The sequence below is a fragment of the Strongyloides ratti genome, assembly GCF_001040885.1.
Source record: "Strongyloides ratti genome assembly S_ratti_ED321, chromosome : X".
Taxonomy (NCBI): domain Eukaryota; kingdom Metazoa; phylum Nematoda; class Chromadorea; order Rhabditida; family Strongyloididae; genus Strongyloides; species Strongyloides ratti.
Genome location: NC_037309.1, coordinates 3,849,803 through 3,863,577, shown reverse-complemented (window position 1 = coordinate 3,863,577; position 13,775 = coordinate 3,849,803). Strand labels below are relative to the sequence as shown.

The 13,775-nt window shown below is 22.3% G+C and overlaps 2 protein-coding genes across 2 annotated transcripts; one reads left to right on the top strand and one right to left on the bottom strand.

Moving 5' to 3' along the window:
* Window positions 1-4,562: 4,562 nt before the first annotated feature.
* SRAE_X000082700 (Hypothetical protein) lies at window positions 4,563-5,189 on the bottom strand (the record flags this gene model as incomplete). Its single annotated transcript, XM_024645217.1, has 1 exon — window positions 4,563-5,189. One exon carries the CDS (start codon window positions 5,187-5,189, stop codon window positions 4,563-4,565), a length of 627 nt encoding a protein of 208 aa, XP_024510698.1.
* A 4,784-nt stretch (window positions 5,190-9,973) lies between these two features.
* On the top strand, window positions 9,974-12,240 carry SRAE_X000082600 (DE-cadherin; the record flags this gene model as incomplete). Its single annotated transcript, XM_024645216.1, has 2 exons — window positions 9,974-10,046; window positions 10,094-12,240. 2 exons carry the CDS (start codon window positions 9,974-9,976, stop codon window positions 12,238-12,240), a joined length of 2,220 nt encoding a protein of 739 aa, XP_024510697.1.
* Between the last annotated feature and the right edge of the window lie 1,535 nt (window positions 12,241-13,775).

The window sequence follows — 13,775 nt, the reverse complement described above, 5'->3', positions numbered from 1 at the left end:
CTGGAAACATTTGAATGGGGAAACATAAAGAAAAAGAGTAATAATTTTTAAACACAGAAAAGAACAATCTAAAGAAATAAAATCAACTATTATTATAAAACCAACTGACATGTAAATTTTCAACAAGTTTTAGAAAGATAACATTTACAAATGCATAAAATATTGATAAAATTAAAAACAAATATTTGAAAATACAGAAGTAATAAATTTATTCAAATAAAATTAGAAAAAAAAATTTTTACTATGATATTTAATCAAAATTATTAATATTATTTAAAAGTTAAAACACAGAAAATATTAATCAAGTGTACCTGACAATACTATAAGTTTACTTTCGATTCTAATTTAATTTATCACAACTTCTCGAATTTTGCGTTTGGTATAGCCTAGATTATAATTAAAATTCATTATTTTTTAAGGACTATCAAATAAGTGTAATTTTATTGTCAAATTCCAAAAAAAGTTTTTTTTTTCTCTCTTATGCTTGGAGTCGAATAAAAAATAATTTTTATTTATCGTGAATCCATGAAACTAGTGGGAATTTTTTTACATATACATATAACAGAGCATAAAATGATACCAATTACACTATAATATGTTATATTATAATAAAGGTATGAACAGGTAATATAATAAAAAACGAGGTATCTAAAGAGAAGAACAATGAATATTTAAAAAAAATTTCCGCCTTCTGCTATATCTCTCTTCAAAATTGAGATAATTAGAAGCAGTTTTCTGGAATCAACTACTATTCAGTTTTCAAGTAGGGTCAACCTTCAAAATTTTTTTATATCTCCAATAGTTTTTGTGATATAAAAAATGATGATAAAAGATAAGGCGCGAAAAAGTACCACAGAATGTATCTCAAGAACGGTTGAAAATTAAAAAAAGTTTTCAACGTAGACTATACCTAGAATTCTTAGAGAAGTACAGCGCATCTGGTTTCATAGCTCTAGGTGATCATATACCTGAGTTATAAACTCCGTTCTTGAAACTTTTTGAAGACACATTTTTTGTTATAACTTGAGTTCTAGAAGTCACAGAAAAAATGAGACCATCTTTAATCGACTTCTCGTAAAATTCTGGTCTAGAAAACTTGTTTAAATTTTAATATTTTTAATTTTATCATAAAAGTCATGTTTTAGAAAAAAATATTCCCCACTTTCGCCTTCAACTTTGAAGCGCCACAACTTTTGAAGTTTTGATTTAAGCATAGCCTTGATTATATTCAAAATTCATTATTTTTCAAGGGCTATCAACTGAGGGTAATTTTAGATTTAAATTCCAAAAAAAAGTATTTTTTACCTATTATGCCTGAGGTCAAATTGAAAACATATTTATCATTTCTAAATCTATGAAAATAGTAAAGATATTTTTACGAAGTCAATTTTTTCTAGATATACGTATTACTATGAATCAAATGTTACCAATTTCAGTATTATATGTTATATTATAGTAAAGGTGGGAACAGGTAATATAATAAAAGACGAGGTATGTAAAAACAAGAACAATGAATATTTAGAAAAAATTTCTGCCTTCTGCTATATCTCTCTTCAAAATTGAGATAATTAAAAGCAGTTTTCTGGAATCGACTACTATTCAGTTTTCATGTAGGGTCTACCTTCAAAATTTTTTTATATCTTCAACAGTTTTTGAGATATAAAAAATGATGATAAAAGATAAGGCGCGAAAAAATACCACAGAATGTATCTCAAGAACGGCTGAAAATTTTAGAAAGTTTTCAACGTAGACTACACCTAGAATTCTTAGAGAAGTCCAGCGCATCTGGTTTCAAAGCTCTGGGAGCTCATATACTCAAGTTATGAACTTCGTTCTTGAAACTTTTTGAAGACACATTTTTCATTATATCTTGTGTTCTAGAAGTCACAGAAAAATGAGACCACCTTTAATCGACTTCTCGTAAAAATCTGGTCTAGAAAAAGTGTTTTAATTTTAATAGTTTTAATTTTATCGTAAAAGTCATGTTTTAGAAAAAAATATTCCCCACTTTCGCCTTCAACTTTGAAGCGCCACAACTTTTGAAGTTTTGATTTTAGTATAGCCTTGATTATATTCAAAATTCATTATTTTTCAAGGGCTATCAACTGAGGGTAATTTTAGATTTAAATTCCAAAAAAAAGTATTTTTCATCTATTATGCCTGAGGTCAAATTGAAAACATATTTATCATTTCTGAATCTATGAAAATAGTAAAGATATTTTTACGAAGTCAATTTTTTCTAGATATACGTATTACTATGAATCAAATGTTACCAATTTCAGTATTATATGTTATATTATAGTAAAGGTGGGAACAGGTAATATAATAAAAGACGAGGTATGTAAAGACAAGAACAATGAATATTTAGAAAAAATTTCCGCCTTCTGCTATATCTCTCTTCAAAATTGAGATAATTAAAAGCAGTTTTCTGGAATCGACTACTATTCAGTTTTCATGTAGAGTCTACCTTCAAAATTTTTTTATATCTTCAACAGTTTTTGAGATATAAAAAATGATGATAAAAGATAAGGCGCGAAAAAATACCACAGAATGTATCTCAAGAACGGTTGAAGTTTTTAAAAAGTTTTCAACGTAGACTATACCTAGAATTCTTAGAGAAGTACAGCGCATCTGGTTTCAAAGCTCTAGGTGCTCATATACTCAAGTTATGAACTTCGTTCTTGAAACTTTTTGAAGACACATTTTTCATTATATCTTAAGTTCTAGAAGTCACAGAAAGATGAGACTATCTTTAATCGACTTCTCGTAAAATTCTGGTCTAGAAAAAGTGTTTTAATTTTAATAGTTTTAATTTTATCGTAAAAGTCATGTTTTAGAAAAAAATATTCCCCACTTTCGCCTTCAACTTTGAAGCGCCACAACTTTTGAAGTTTTGATTTTAGTATAGCCTTGATTATATTCAAAATTCATTATTTTTCAAGGGCTATCAACTGAGGGTAATTTTAGATTTAAATTCCAAAAAAAAGTTTTTTTTATCTATTATGCCTGAGGTTAAATTGAAAACATGTCTATCATTTCTGAATCTATGAAAATAGTAAAGATATTTTTACGAAGTCAATTTTTTCTAGATATACGCATTATTAAGAATCGAATGATACGAATTTCATTATTATATGTTATATTATAGTAAAGGTATAAACAGGTAATACAATAAAAGACGAGGTATATAAAAGCAAGAACAATGAATATTTAGAAAAAATTTCCGCCTTCTGCTATATCTTCTTTCAAAATTGAGATAATTAAAAGCAGTTTTCTGCAATCGACTACTATTCAGTTTTCATGTAGGGTCTACCTTCAAAATTTTTTTATATCTTCAACAGTTTTTGAGATATAAAAAATGATGATAAAAGATAAGGCGCGAAAAAATACCAGAAATTGTATCTCAAGAACGGTTGAAAATTTTAAAAAGTTTTCAACGTAGACTACACCTAGAATTCTTAGAGAAGTCCAGCGCATTTGGTTTCATAGCTCTGGGTGCTCATATACCTGAGTTATAAACCCCGTTCTTGAAACTTTTTGAAGACACATTTTTCACTATATCTTGAGTTCTAGAAGTCACAGAAAAATGAGACCACCTTTAATCGACTTCTCGTAAAATTCTGGTCTAGAAAAAGTGTTTTAATTTTAATATTTTTAATTTTATCGTAAAAGTCATGTTTTAGGAAAAAATATTCCACACTTTCGCCTTCAACTTTGAAGCGTCATAACTTCTCGAATTTTATATTTGGTATAGCCTTGATTATATTCAAAATTCATTATTTTTCAAGGGCTATCAACTGAGGGTAATTTTAGATTCAAATTCCAAAAAAAAGTTTTTTTTACCTATTATGCTTGAGGTCAATTAAGATATATCAAGACCAATTTTAAATATTTCAAAATATCTAAGTTTTTTTTAAGAAAATTAGATGAAAATAGTCTTATAACATTATGATAAGTTTTATCTGGGATGTGAAATGTTTTTAAATGTCATATGTAACCGATATTTTTTTTTTTAATTTGTAGTATTTTATTAGTTTAAAAATCACCTATAATAGTTAGGGCAAAACTATTACTATTATATGTTATCAGAAGTTAGTAGTATCTGAAAAGATGAAATAGCATATTACTATAAAATTTTGTTTTTTAAATTGACTGAATATTTTTTTATTCTATTTAACAACTATTCTTTATGTTCAATTTTTTTTAATTATTAATGTTATAAATTCTTTTATTTATTTAAAAAAAGTGTTAAATGTTAACAAATAAATAAAAATCATACTTTATTAATTTAAATTAATTATATTAAAACATTGCAAGAAAAATATTGTAATTCAAAAAGTATGTGCTTTGCACGCACTTATTAAATTATTTTAAAAATAACAAACTTCTGGGACATAATATTTGCATGAGCATTAAAAGATTCTTTGACTTAAGTTGTTAAATTCATTTCTTGCGGCACTTTCTAAAACTTATCAATATTAAATCCGATTATAATGTTATAAATATTATTCGATTTATGGTTACTATAGATGATTACTAATAAATTTTGGAAGATAATTGTACTAATATTCAATAGTTGATGCTAAATCGCATAAATCGTTACCATCGTCAATATTGTGATTATTACTATCCAATAAATCCAAAATTGGTAAATCTTGTTGACAATAATATGCGTCATCAGTATCACTAAAAACATTATCAGGAGAATCACCTTCTTCAGCAAATAACAAACTATCAATACCTATTTGATGCGATATATTGCGATCAACATTTCTCTCAAGAAGCTGGTTATCAAATGGCTCAAGCAAGCCAGAACCACCTTCTTGTGTATCTTCAGAATCACTCAACTGATTATCAAATAATCCAAAATAAACGTATTGAATGGATGAGCTTCTTTGAAGTGGTTGTTGATGGAGATCTCTGGTACATATTTGATAATTTTCTTCTTTCTTTGGAGATAAATTGGATTGTTTGAGATTTATATTAGATGAAGCAATAAGATGTCCTTCATGGGGTAACATTTTTAAAGGACTTATGAAAGCATTATTCCTACATACATTTAATGATGCTTTTGGGTAAGGATATAATTTGTTAAAACCGACACTACCGTACAAGTCATGAAATGTTATCTCTTGTAGTGGTTTACATTCAGTTACCAACGGTGAAATTGGTACATTTCTACTTTTCATATTTCTAATCAACAAATCCGCTTTACTTATTTTAACTATTGTTCTGGGAATAGAATATTTATTATTATTACTTTGATTGGCACCAGCAAAATTTTCTTCATTTTCTTCAATTTGTTTGCAAAATTCATTTTTACATACAATTTCATATGACTTGCTAGATTCATTTTCTTTTGACAATAAATTTTTTACATTATTAGAAAGTAAATTTTCATCATCCTTGTTCTTATCATCATTTGTACCATAATTATCGTTTCTTCGTTCTAAATGACTATCATTATCAATATTAACATTTGAAACTTCTATTTTTGTAAAAGTCCTCCTAGTTTCACGTTGAAACGTATCATCAAACCCTAACTTTTTATTTATTTCACTATCTTGTTTGGTGTGAAAAAATCCATTAATATTAGAATTACTATCTTTTGAAAAAAATGTATCCAATAATCTAACTCCGTTAGTCATTAATACATTGTCAAATTCAAAATTGTAAATTGAATTTAAAGTTTTACCAATGACGTGGCTAATATTTTCATTATTTTTTTTGAAACTATCACCTGAAGAAGAAAATTCATTTTTTTTATTTTCTTTTAATACATTATTACTGATTGGAGACTCTTCTGTTATTTTTTTGTTTTTTTCTTCTCTTAAACTTTTAATAATACGAGCCTTCTTTTTAGGTGGTGTAACTTCTCTTCCACAAGGAATAGAAAATAAATTTATGGTATCCCTTAAACTATTTAATTCTATAGCTGTATTTCTTTCATTTTGTGGCTTTTTAGTGACAAAAACATTATCATTTAATCTAAAGTCATCTGTAAATAAAAATACAATTAACAATACCACTATGAAAAACAAATTGAATTAAACATACTTTTTTTAAATGGTCCAATAATTGTTTGTGTAAAAGGAGTAGATTCATAAATAGCTTTATTATCAACGTATTTTACATTTTGTCTTTTTCTTTTATCATGTGATGGCAATTTAACATCATCCTCAGTGACCAATTTTACATATATATTAACAAAATCCTTTCCATATTTGTCCTTATCTATATGTTTTCCCTTATTGTTGATCATTTCATGAATAATATCTCTTCCTATATTACACTTTTTTTCATTACTTGTAGACAAAAGATCTATTACTTCTAAAATTTATATATTTTCATTAATATAATTTTTATATTTAAATTACCTTTAGAAATAACTTGTTTAGTATCATTCTTAACAAACGGGATAATACCAGCAATATTTTTTGAAGAATTTTCAGTGTTTAATAAGGCCACACCATTATTGTAGATGTTTTCATCATTGGTAAATGAAGGCATTATTAGTCTATCAGTACCATCGTTAATCATTTTATTGTCGTCTGTAATAGATTCCTCTATCATCTAACGTTAATATCTACAAAAAAAAGTACAATAGATAAAAATGACGAAAAAATTATAATACAAGCTAGTATGTAAAATAATAATGATAATGAATATAATTATTTTTAAAAAAAATTAAGATATATTTCTAATCACGTCACGATTATTAATGCAGAAACATTGTTTTAATCTCATCATAAACAATTAACTATTTCTATATTATACTAGTTTAATAAATAAGAAAAATTGTTAAATCTTATATTTATACGTGGTTCAATTTTTCCTTGTCACTTTACACATATTTTTTAACAACTAAAATTATAATCAAATATAAAAGATAATTTTTAACTTTTACAATTATTTACATTCAAAAACAATGACACTTAAAAAAACACCTAAAAATCATGTAGTCCTTGTATATCATAAATGAATAGTTATAATAGAAAGGTATAAATTTTCTCTAAATTTTATCATTTAATCAATTAAAGACAGATAAAAATTGAACTTTCTTATGTTATCAGAAGGTATTACATATTTTAGTAATGATAAGTAGTAAAATGTTAAAAATATACTTAATAAAAAGAAAATGTTAAAAGAATTACATAACAATCTGTTTTTCTATGTACTATCAAAAAAAAAAAAATGTTATAATGAAAAGCATAATATCCCAAAAAATTAAGAAACATTATAAACCAAAAAAATATTTGAATATAAAATAAAATATGATAAAGAAATATATGTCATAATAGTAATTATTAAATAAACAGTTAATATAAAATTATAAAAATTAATTGTAAATAGAATATGTAATAAAAAAAAAAAATAATTGCAAAATAACATATTATAATGCAAAAAAATTAAAATATTACTGTAGTATAATTTTACGTCTTAGTTAGACCACTTTAAAATAAATTCTTTTCAAAAAAAAAAAAAAAACAGCTTTCCAATTTCTTACTATTATATGTCTTCCTTTTAATAGTAGTTATATTAAAAATATTCGATTTAATGATAGTAAAAGAATTTTTTTTAATCAAAATGATATACATACTTATAATATTTAAAATGTTATATATAATATTTAAAAAAAATTTTTGATACAAATGATTATTAATTATTTTTGCTTTATATATAAGTAATATTAAACTTTTATAGAAATGATATAACATGTAGAAGATTATTTTCTTTATAAATTTGAATGTTTTTGATAAAAAAAAAATTATTAAAGATTATTTTCATAGTAATATTTTAAATTCAATTAAATAAACTGTTGACAATACTATTATAATTCATCTTTAAAACAAACATGAAACTTTACAAAGTACTATATAATTTAATAAAAATTAAACAATTATCTTGTTGTAAATATTAATTTAAAGAAGATATCGTTTTCAAATTCTTGACCCACATAAAACTGTCAGCTACATCATGTAAAAGATATCACAAATAACCAATTGAAATAATGAATCACGGACATTATCACTTAATTTTTTAAACATAACAATCTGTAAAATTGATATTTATTTTATAATTTTAATTTTATATTTTGGTGTAAATAATAGTAGTTATCTTATTGAAAAATTCATAATTGTGGTTTTTTTTAATTATATTTCAAATTATTAAAACTTTCTTTATTCAATGACAAATTAGATGTTATTAATATCCATTATATTTTTAAATAAAATATATCCCATTTTTTTGTAATTATTTAAAAAATTTTTTTAACAATAAAAATCTTCCTACTTTTATTTAATTTTACTTTTTCTTTATGTTTTTATTTTTAAAAAATAAGGACTAATTATTATAAAAAGTGATAATACAAATAAAATATATCTTTATATTTAATAGTATCTTAATATATTTCTTCTTGTCATCAGTTATAATAGTAATATAATAAACGTCATAAAATTTGAATTTTTTCATATTTTTTTAAACAATTCTTAATTACCATACTATCTGACAAATGAATAAACTAATTATATAATAACACTTATTTATTTCATGACCTTGTACACTATATTTTAACCACACAGTTACACATTTTAATATTTCTAATTTAATTTTTAAATTTTTACATTCCTTTATCTTATCATTTATAGAGAAATATCTTTTGTATGTACAAAATTTATCCAGTTTAAAATAACAGTACCTTATTTTAACAGTTTAATATAAATTTTAACATAAAAAATTTTATATTTAAATATGAAAAAAAAAAAACTTTTTTTCTCAATATATATATAAATATAAATAATTTTTATAATTATTATGATAAAAACTTTTAACATTTAAATTAGGTACAATTATATTGTACTTTTTTTATTCTTTACAATAATTTTTAATTGGCACGTTTATTCCATGTAATGTGATACAAAACGGCAAAATTTGAATCAATTATACTTTATTAAAATCATTTTATTAGAACTATTATTATAAATAATTTATTATATAATATCAATTTTTTTTTTTGTAATAATTTTACGAACTTCCGTCCTATTCTTTTTGTTTCAAATGTTTCTTCAATATCATAAAAAGAAAATAGAAATAAACTTTATGATTTATTTAAAGATGTCTATTTTGTCGACACATATATAATTAATATATGTAATATTAATTAAATACTAAAAATTATTTCATTCTTATACTATAAATTATTCTTTAACAAGATGTAACAGTATTTAATTGCTATCATTCTACCTAATTTATTGTTATCTTTCAAAACTTTACCCTAATATTACCTATTTTTAAAAACCATATCCATATATAATTATTCCAATTTTTAAATTGCCCTCTTTCTCGTTAACTTTTTTTTTTTTGATCATTAGTAAAAAAATTTTTGTTTATAAAAAAATAAATACTTTAATGCAATGTAAATAATTTGCCATTTATCAATATACCCAAAAATTACCCATCCAAAAAAATATTATATAAATGATTTTAAATCTTTCTAAAGATTTATAATCCTTTTATCATTTTATTCATCTTTAAATTTTATTATTCTACTTATTATTATAAAAAAAATCTTTTATAAAATATATATCTTTTATATATTCTAAATAATATATATAATTGTTAAATATTTAAAAACACCTTCATATACTTAATTTAAAATTGTGCCCTTATTATTTAACCTTTCTTTTTAGAATTTTCTTTCTTATTTTTTTTATTAATAGTTAAATATAATTAATTACTTATATTATATATATATATATTACAATAATTTCTATTTTTTTGATAATATTTTTCGACATTAATTTTTTTTTTTTACAATTTAAGAAATTTATTAATTCTGTTTTTGATAATAATAAAAACAGTTTATATTTTTATATACTATAAATAGTATAATTTTTTTTTCAATTTTTTTAAAAATTCTGTATTAATAAACTATAAACGGATGACGTAAAGAAAGAAAAATTAGAAGAAAAAAATGACTATTAATGTACAATCAATTGTGATTTTATTTTTTAGTTTTGCTATTATTCAAAGCAAAGGACGATTACGTATGTTTAAAAAAAAATAAGTATCTAAATAATATAATATATTTTAGCATGTTTTTTTCCTGAATCAGATGTTGAGCCATTTACTACAGAAGTTATGGCAAATAATCTTCATGAATTATCTGTTCTTAATACTGTTGTTGAACCTCCACATGCTGATTTGTCTATTCTTAATGTTAGAAGTAACAATCTACCCAAGGTTAATTTCTCTTCAGCATTTGAACTTCGCCGTCACTCAAATGGTCAATTTATTATAATTTTAAAACCAAATTTTTTATTACCCCCATATCCAGGGCATATAAATGAAACGAGCCTAACAATAACCGTTTTATGCAACAAATCATCCTATCAATTGTTAACATTAAAAGTTAAACAAGCAAACTTGTTTCCACCAATCTTTTATAATACACCATATAAATTATATATATCACAGGATATTGAAAGTGGAACAATATTAGAAAGTCCAATTCTTGCTATTGATTGGGATCCACAAAAAAAATATACAATAACATATAAAATTATTTCTGGTAATATTGATGAAACATTTTCATTAATTGTCTCTAATTTAACATTTTATAATCGTCGTGTTCTTCCAACTAAAACTCCAGAAGGTAGACAAATCCCTATTCGTTGGACACATTCTCAACTACCACCAATAGTAAATATTTTAGTTAATCATCCACCAAAACAACGTCAATATAATTTAATTATAGAGGGAAGTGATAATGATGAAAATCATCCTTATAATACAACTGTTAATTTAACAATTTATGTTGATATGAAAAATGAAATTATACCTGTATTTAATGAAAAAGAATATACATCAATATATTCATATAATATAAAAGCTGGTGATATTTTAAAAATAGATAAACCTATAGAAGCTATTTATGATAAAAATATACAATCAAATGAAACAATTTTATATGTTTTAGAAGAATCTGATATTACAAATTTACTTGATATGGATTTAATAACAGGAGTTATAAGTGTTAAAAAAAATTTTACACCTGATAATATTAGTGGTACAATTAAGGTAGAATTACGTGCATACTCATCAAATAATCCTCATCGTTACTCAACATCAACATTAATATTAAAAGAAGATACTTCTAATATTATTGGACATTTCTCACCATGTTATCAAGAAGTATCAATTAAAGAAAATTCTAAAAATGGAACAATATTAACAAAATTAAATGTTGTTGGATCATATTTAAAAATTATTCTTTTAGATAATCATGGAATATTTAGTATAAATAATGAAAATGAAATAATTGTAAATGATGATACATTATTAGATCGTGAAGAAATACAAAAACTTCAAATAAAAGCACAACTTATTTATAATATTACAGATATTGATAAAACAAATTTATTAGAATCATTATGTAATATTAGTATTATAAATGTAACAATACTTGATGAAAATGACAATAGTCCCCAATTTGATAAACCATCATATTATTTTGGTTTTACAAATATTCCCCAAAATAATACTGAAGTTGGTATAATAAGAGCTTTTGACATTGATGAAGGTATTAATAGTGATTTAGAATATATAATTAATAGTAATGAAAAGGAAGATGATTTACCTTTTATACTAGTTTATAAAGATAATGGTGTTGCAATTGTTTTTGAAAAAAAAAATTCTTTACAAAAAATTAAAAAATATTATACATTTATTGTTGAGGTTAGTGATTTATCTGATAACCCTAGAACAAGTAAAATGACAATTGCTATTGATTTTAATGCTGATCCTGAAAGATTAAGACAAGAAAAATTTATGGAAAATAGTGATGATATATTTAATGAAAAAAATAATAGAAAAATTATTGATAATCATATACCATTATTTGGTGTTATAACAAGTGAAAATAATGATAATACATTAGTAGATTTTGATAAAGATGAAACACCACAATATATAAGACATTTTGAAAAGGATAAATATATTTTTGATGTATATGGTGTTATTGATGTTAATCAGTATGTAGGAAGTGTAAGAATTATTGATGCATTACCAAATGAAGAATTAACATATGAATTAGAAGTTACAACACCAGGTGTATTTGAAATAAATACTGGAACTGGTGATATATTTACTGGATCAAATTTAATGTCAATGGAACATGATGGTCTTGAATTTGTTTTTGAAGTAACTGCACGTCGTAAACATTTTAAAGTTGTAAGTTAATATTATATTTATAATTATGATCAATTAAAAAAGTAAAAACAATAGTTTTATATGAGGATTTAATTGTCAAATAGTTGATTATTAATTTCCCACAAATTTTTGATTGTATATATATATATATATATATTTATTATAACAACCATAATTAGGAGAACCATTAATTATAAAAGGAATACCTGCTACCATACGGCGTCATACATACTCCTGTACATAATGGTTTTCTTTTTATTGTTATTTACCGATGTTGTAGGTGAATGACCTTTAATAAATTATTATAATAGCATTACAAGTATCTTTTTATGCTTTATATATAAATCCCTTTTTTGGATATATTTTTACAATAAATATTATTTATTTAAGAATAATAAAAATTAATAGGTAATATTATTAATAAAAGATAATACAATAATAATATAAAAATATTTTAATAACAGATTAGTTATAATAAAATTTCTATCATATAAATAATATGTATTTTCTACCTTTTTATGGATATTTTCTATATATTATAAATATATATATATATATATATCTATAGTTATGCAACAATTATAAGTACTACTTTAACCTGTTTTTATAATTTATTAAAATTTTATTAAATTTATATATATCTTATTATTTATGAATATAACTTTTAATATATAAATTTTTTATTTTTTAAAAATTTATTTGAAATCATATTTTGTATTATGAAATTATGTATAATCATATTGAATTATTATTATTATAGTTTTTTTTTTAGTTATTATATAATTACTATCTTATTTTGTCATCTGCCATCTTTTTTTTATATTATACTTTCTTTATTAAGTATTTTGATAGTTATTAGTTACAATTATACAATATTATAGTTTCATAACTTTTTAACTATCAACAAAACTTTTAATAGTTTTACCACTTAGCAACGAGAAATAGCATGAATATATATATAAAATTTGTATTTAAATATATATCCGTATTTATCCATATATTATTTTCTTTATACCTTTTTTGGGACAGAGTGACACAAATATTTTATATAGTACTTTTTATATATTTATCTTAATATTTCTTTTTTTTTTAATATAATAGTTATCATTTTGTTTTTGTTTACAATTGTTCTAAAATAAAAAAAAAATTCCATAAATACTATTTAGATCTTTTTTTTTATAGAATGATTATATTTCATTTTATCATTTTTTTTTTAATTATTAAGTATTTATTTATTTTATCTCTTTTTATATGTACATTTATTATTTTATAATTCATCCAAATTTTGTTTTTATAGGTGTCTTATTAAAATTATTTAAAATAGAAAACTATCTAATGATAACTTTTAAAATAAAATTTTATGAAAATATATTATTAAAGAATTATCTTATGTAATCACTGTCTATTATTCAAAAAAAAAAATCTTTTTTTTTATCATTATTACTTATATTGTATATATATATTATAAATATATATTGGAAAAGTTAAAAAAAAAAAGTTATATAAGTGAAATTTTTCACAGATATAAATATCATTAAGTTAATAGTGAAAAAAGAAAGTACAAA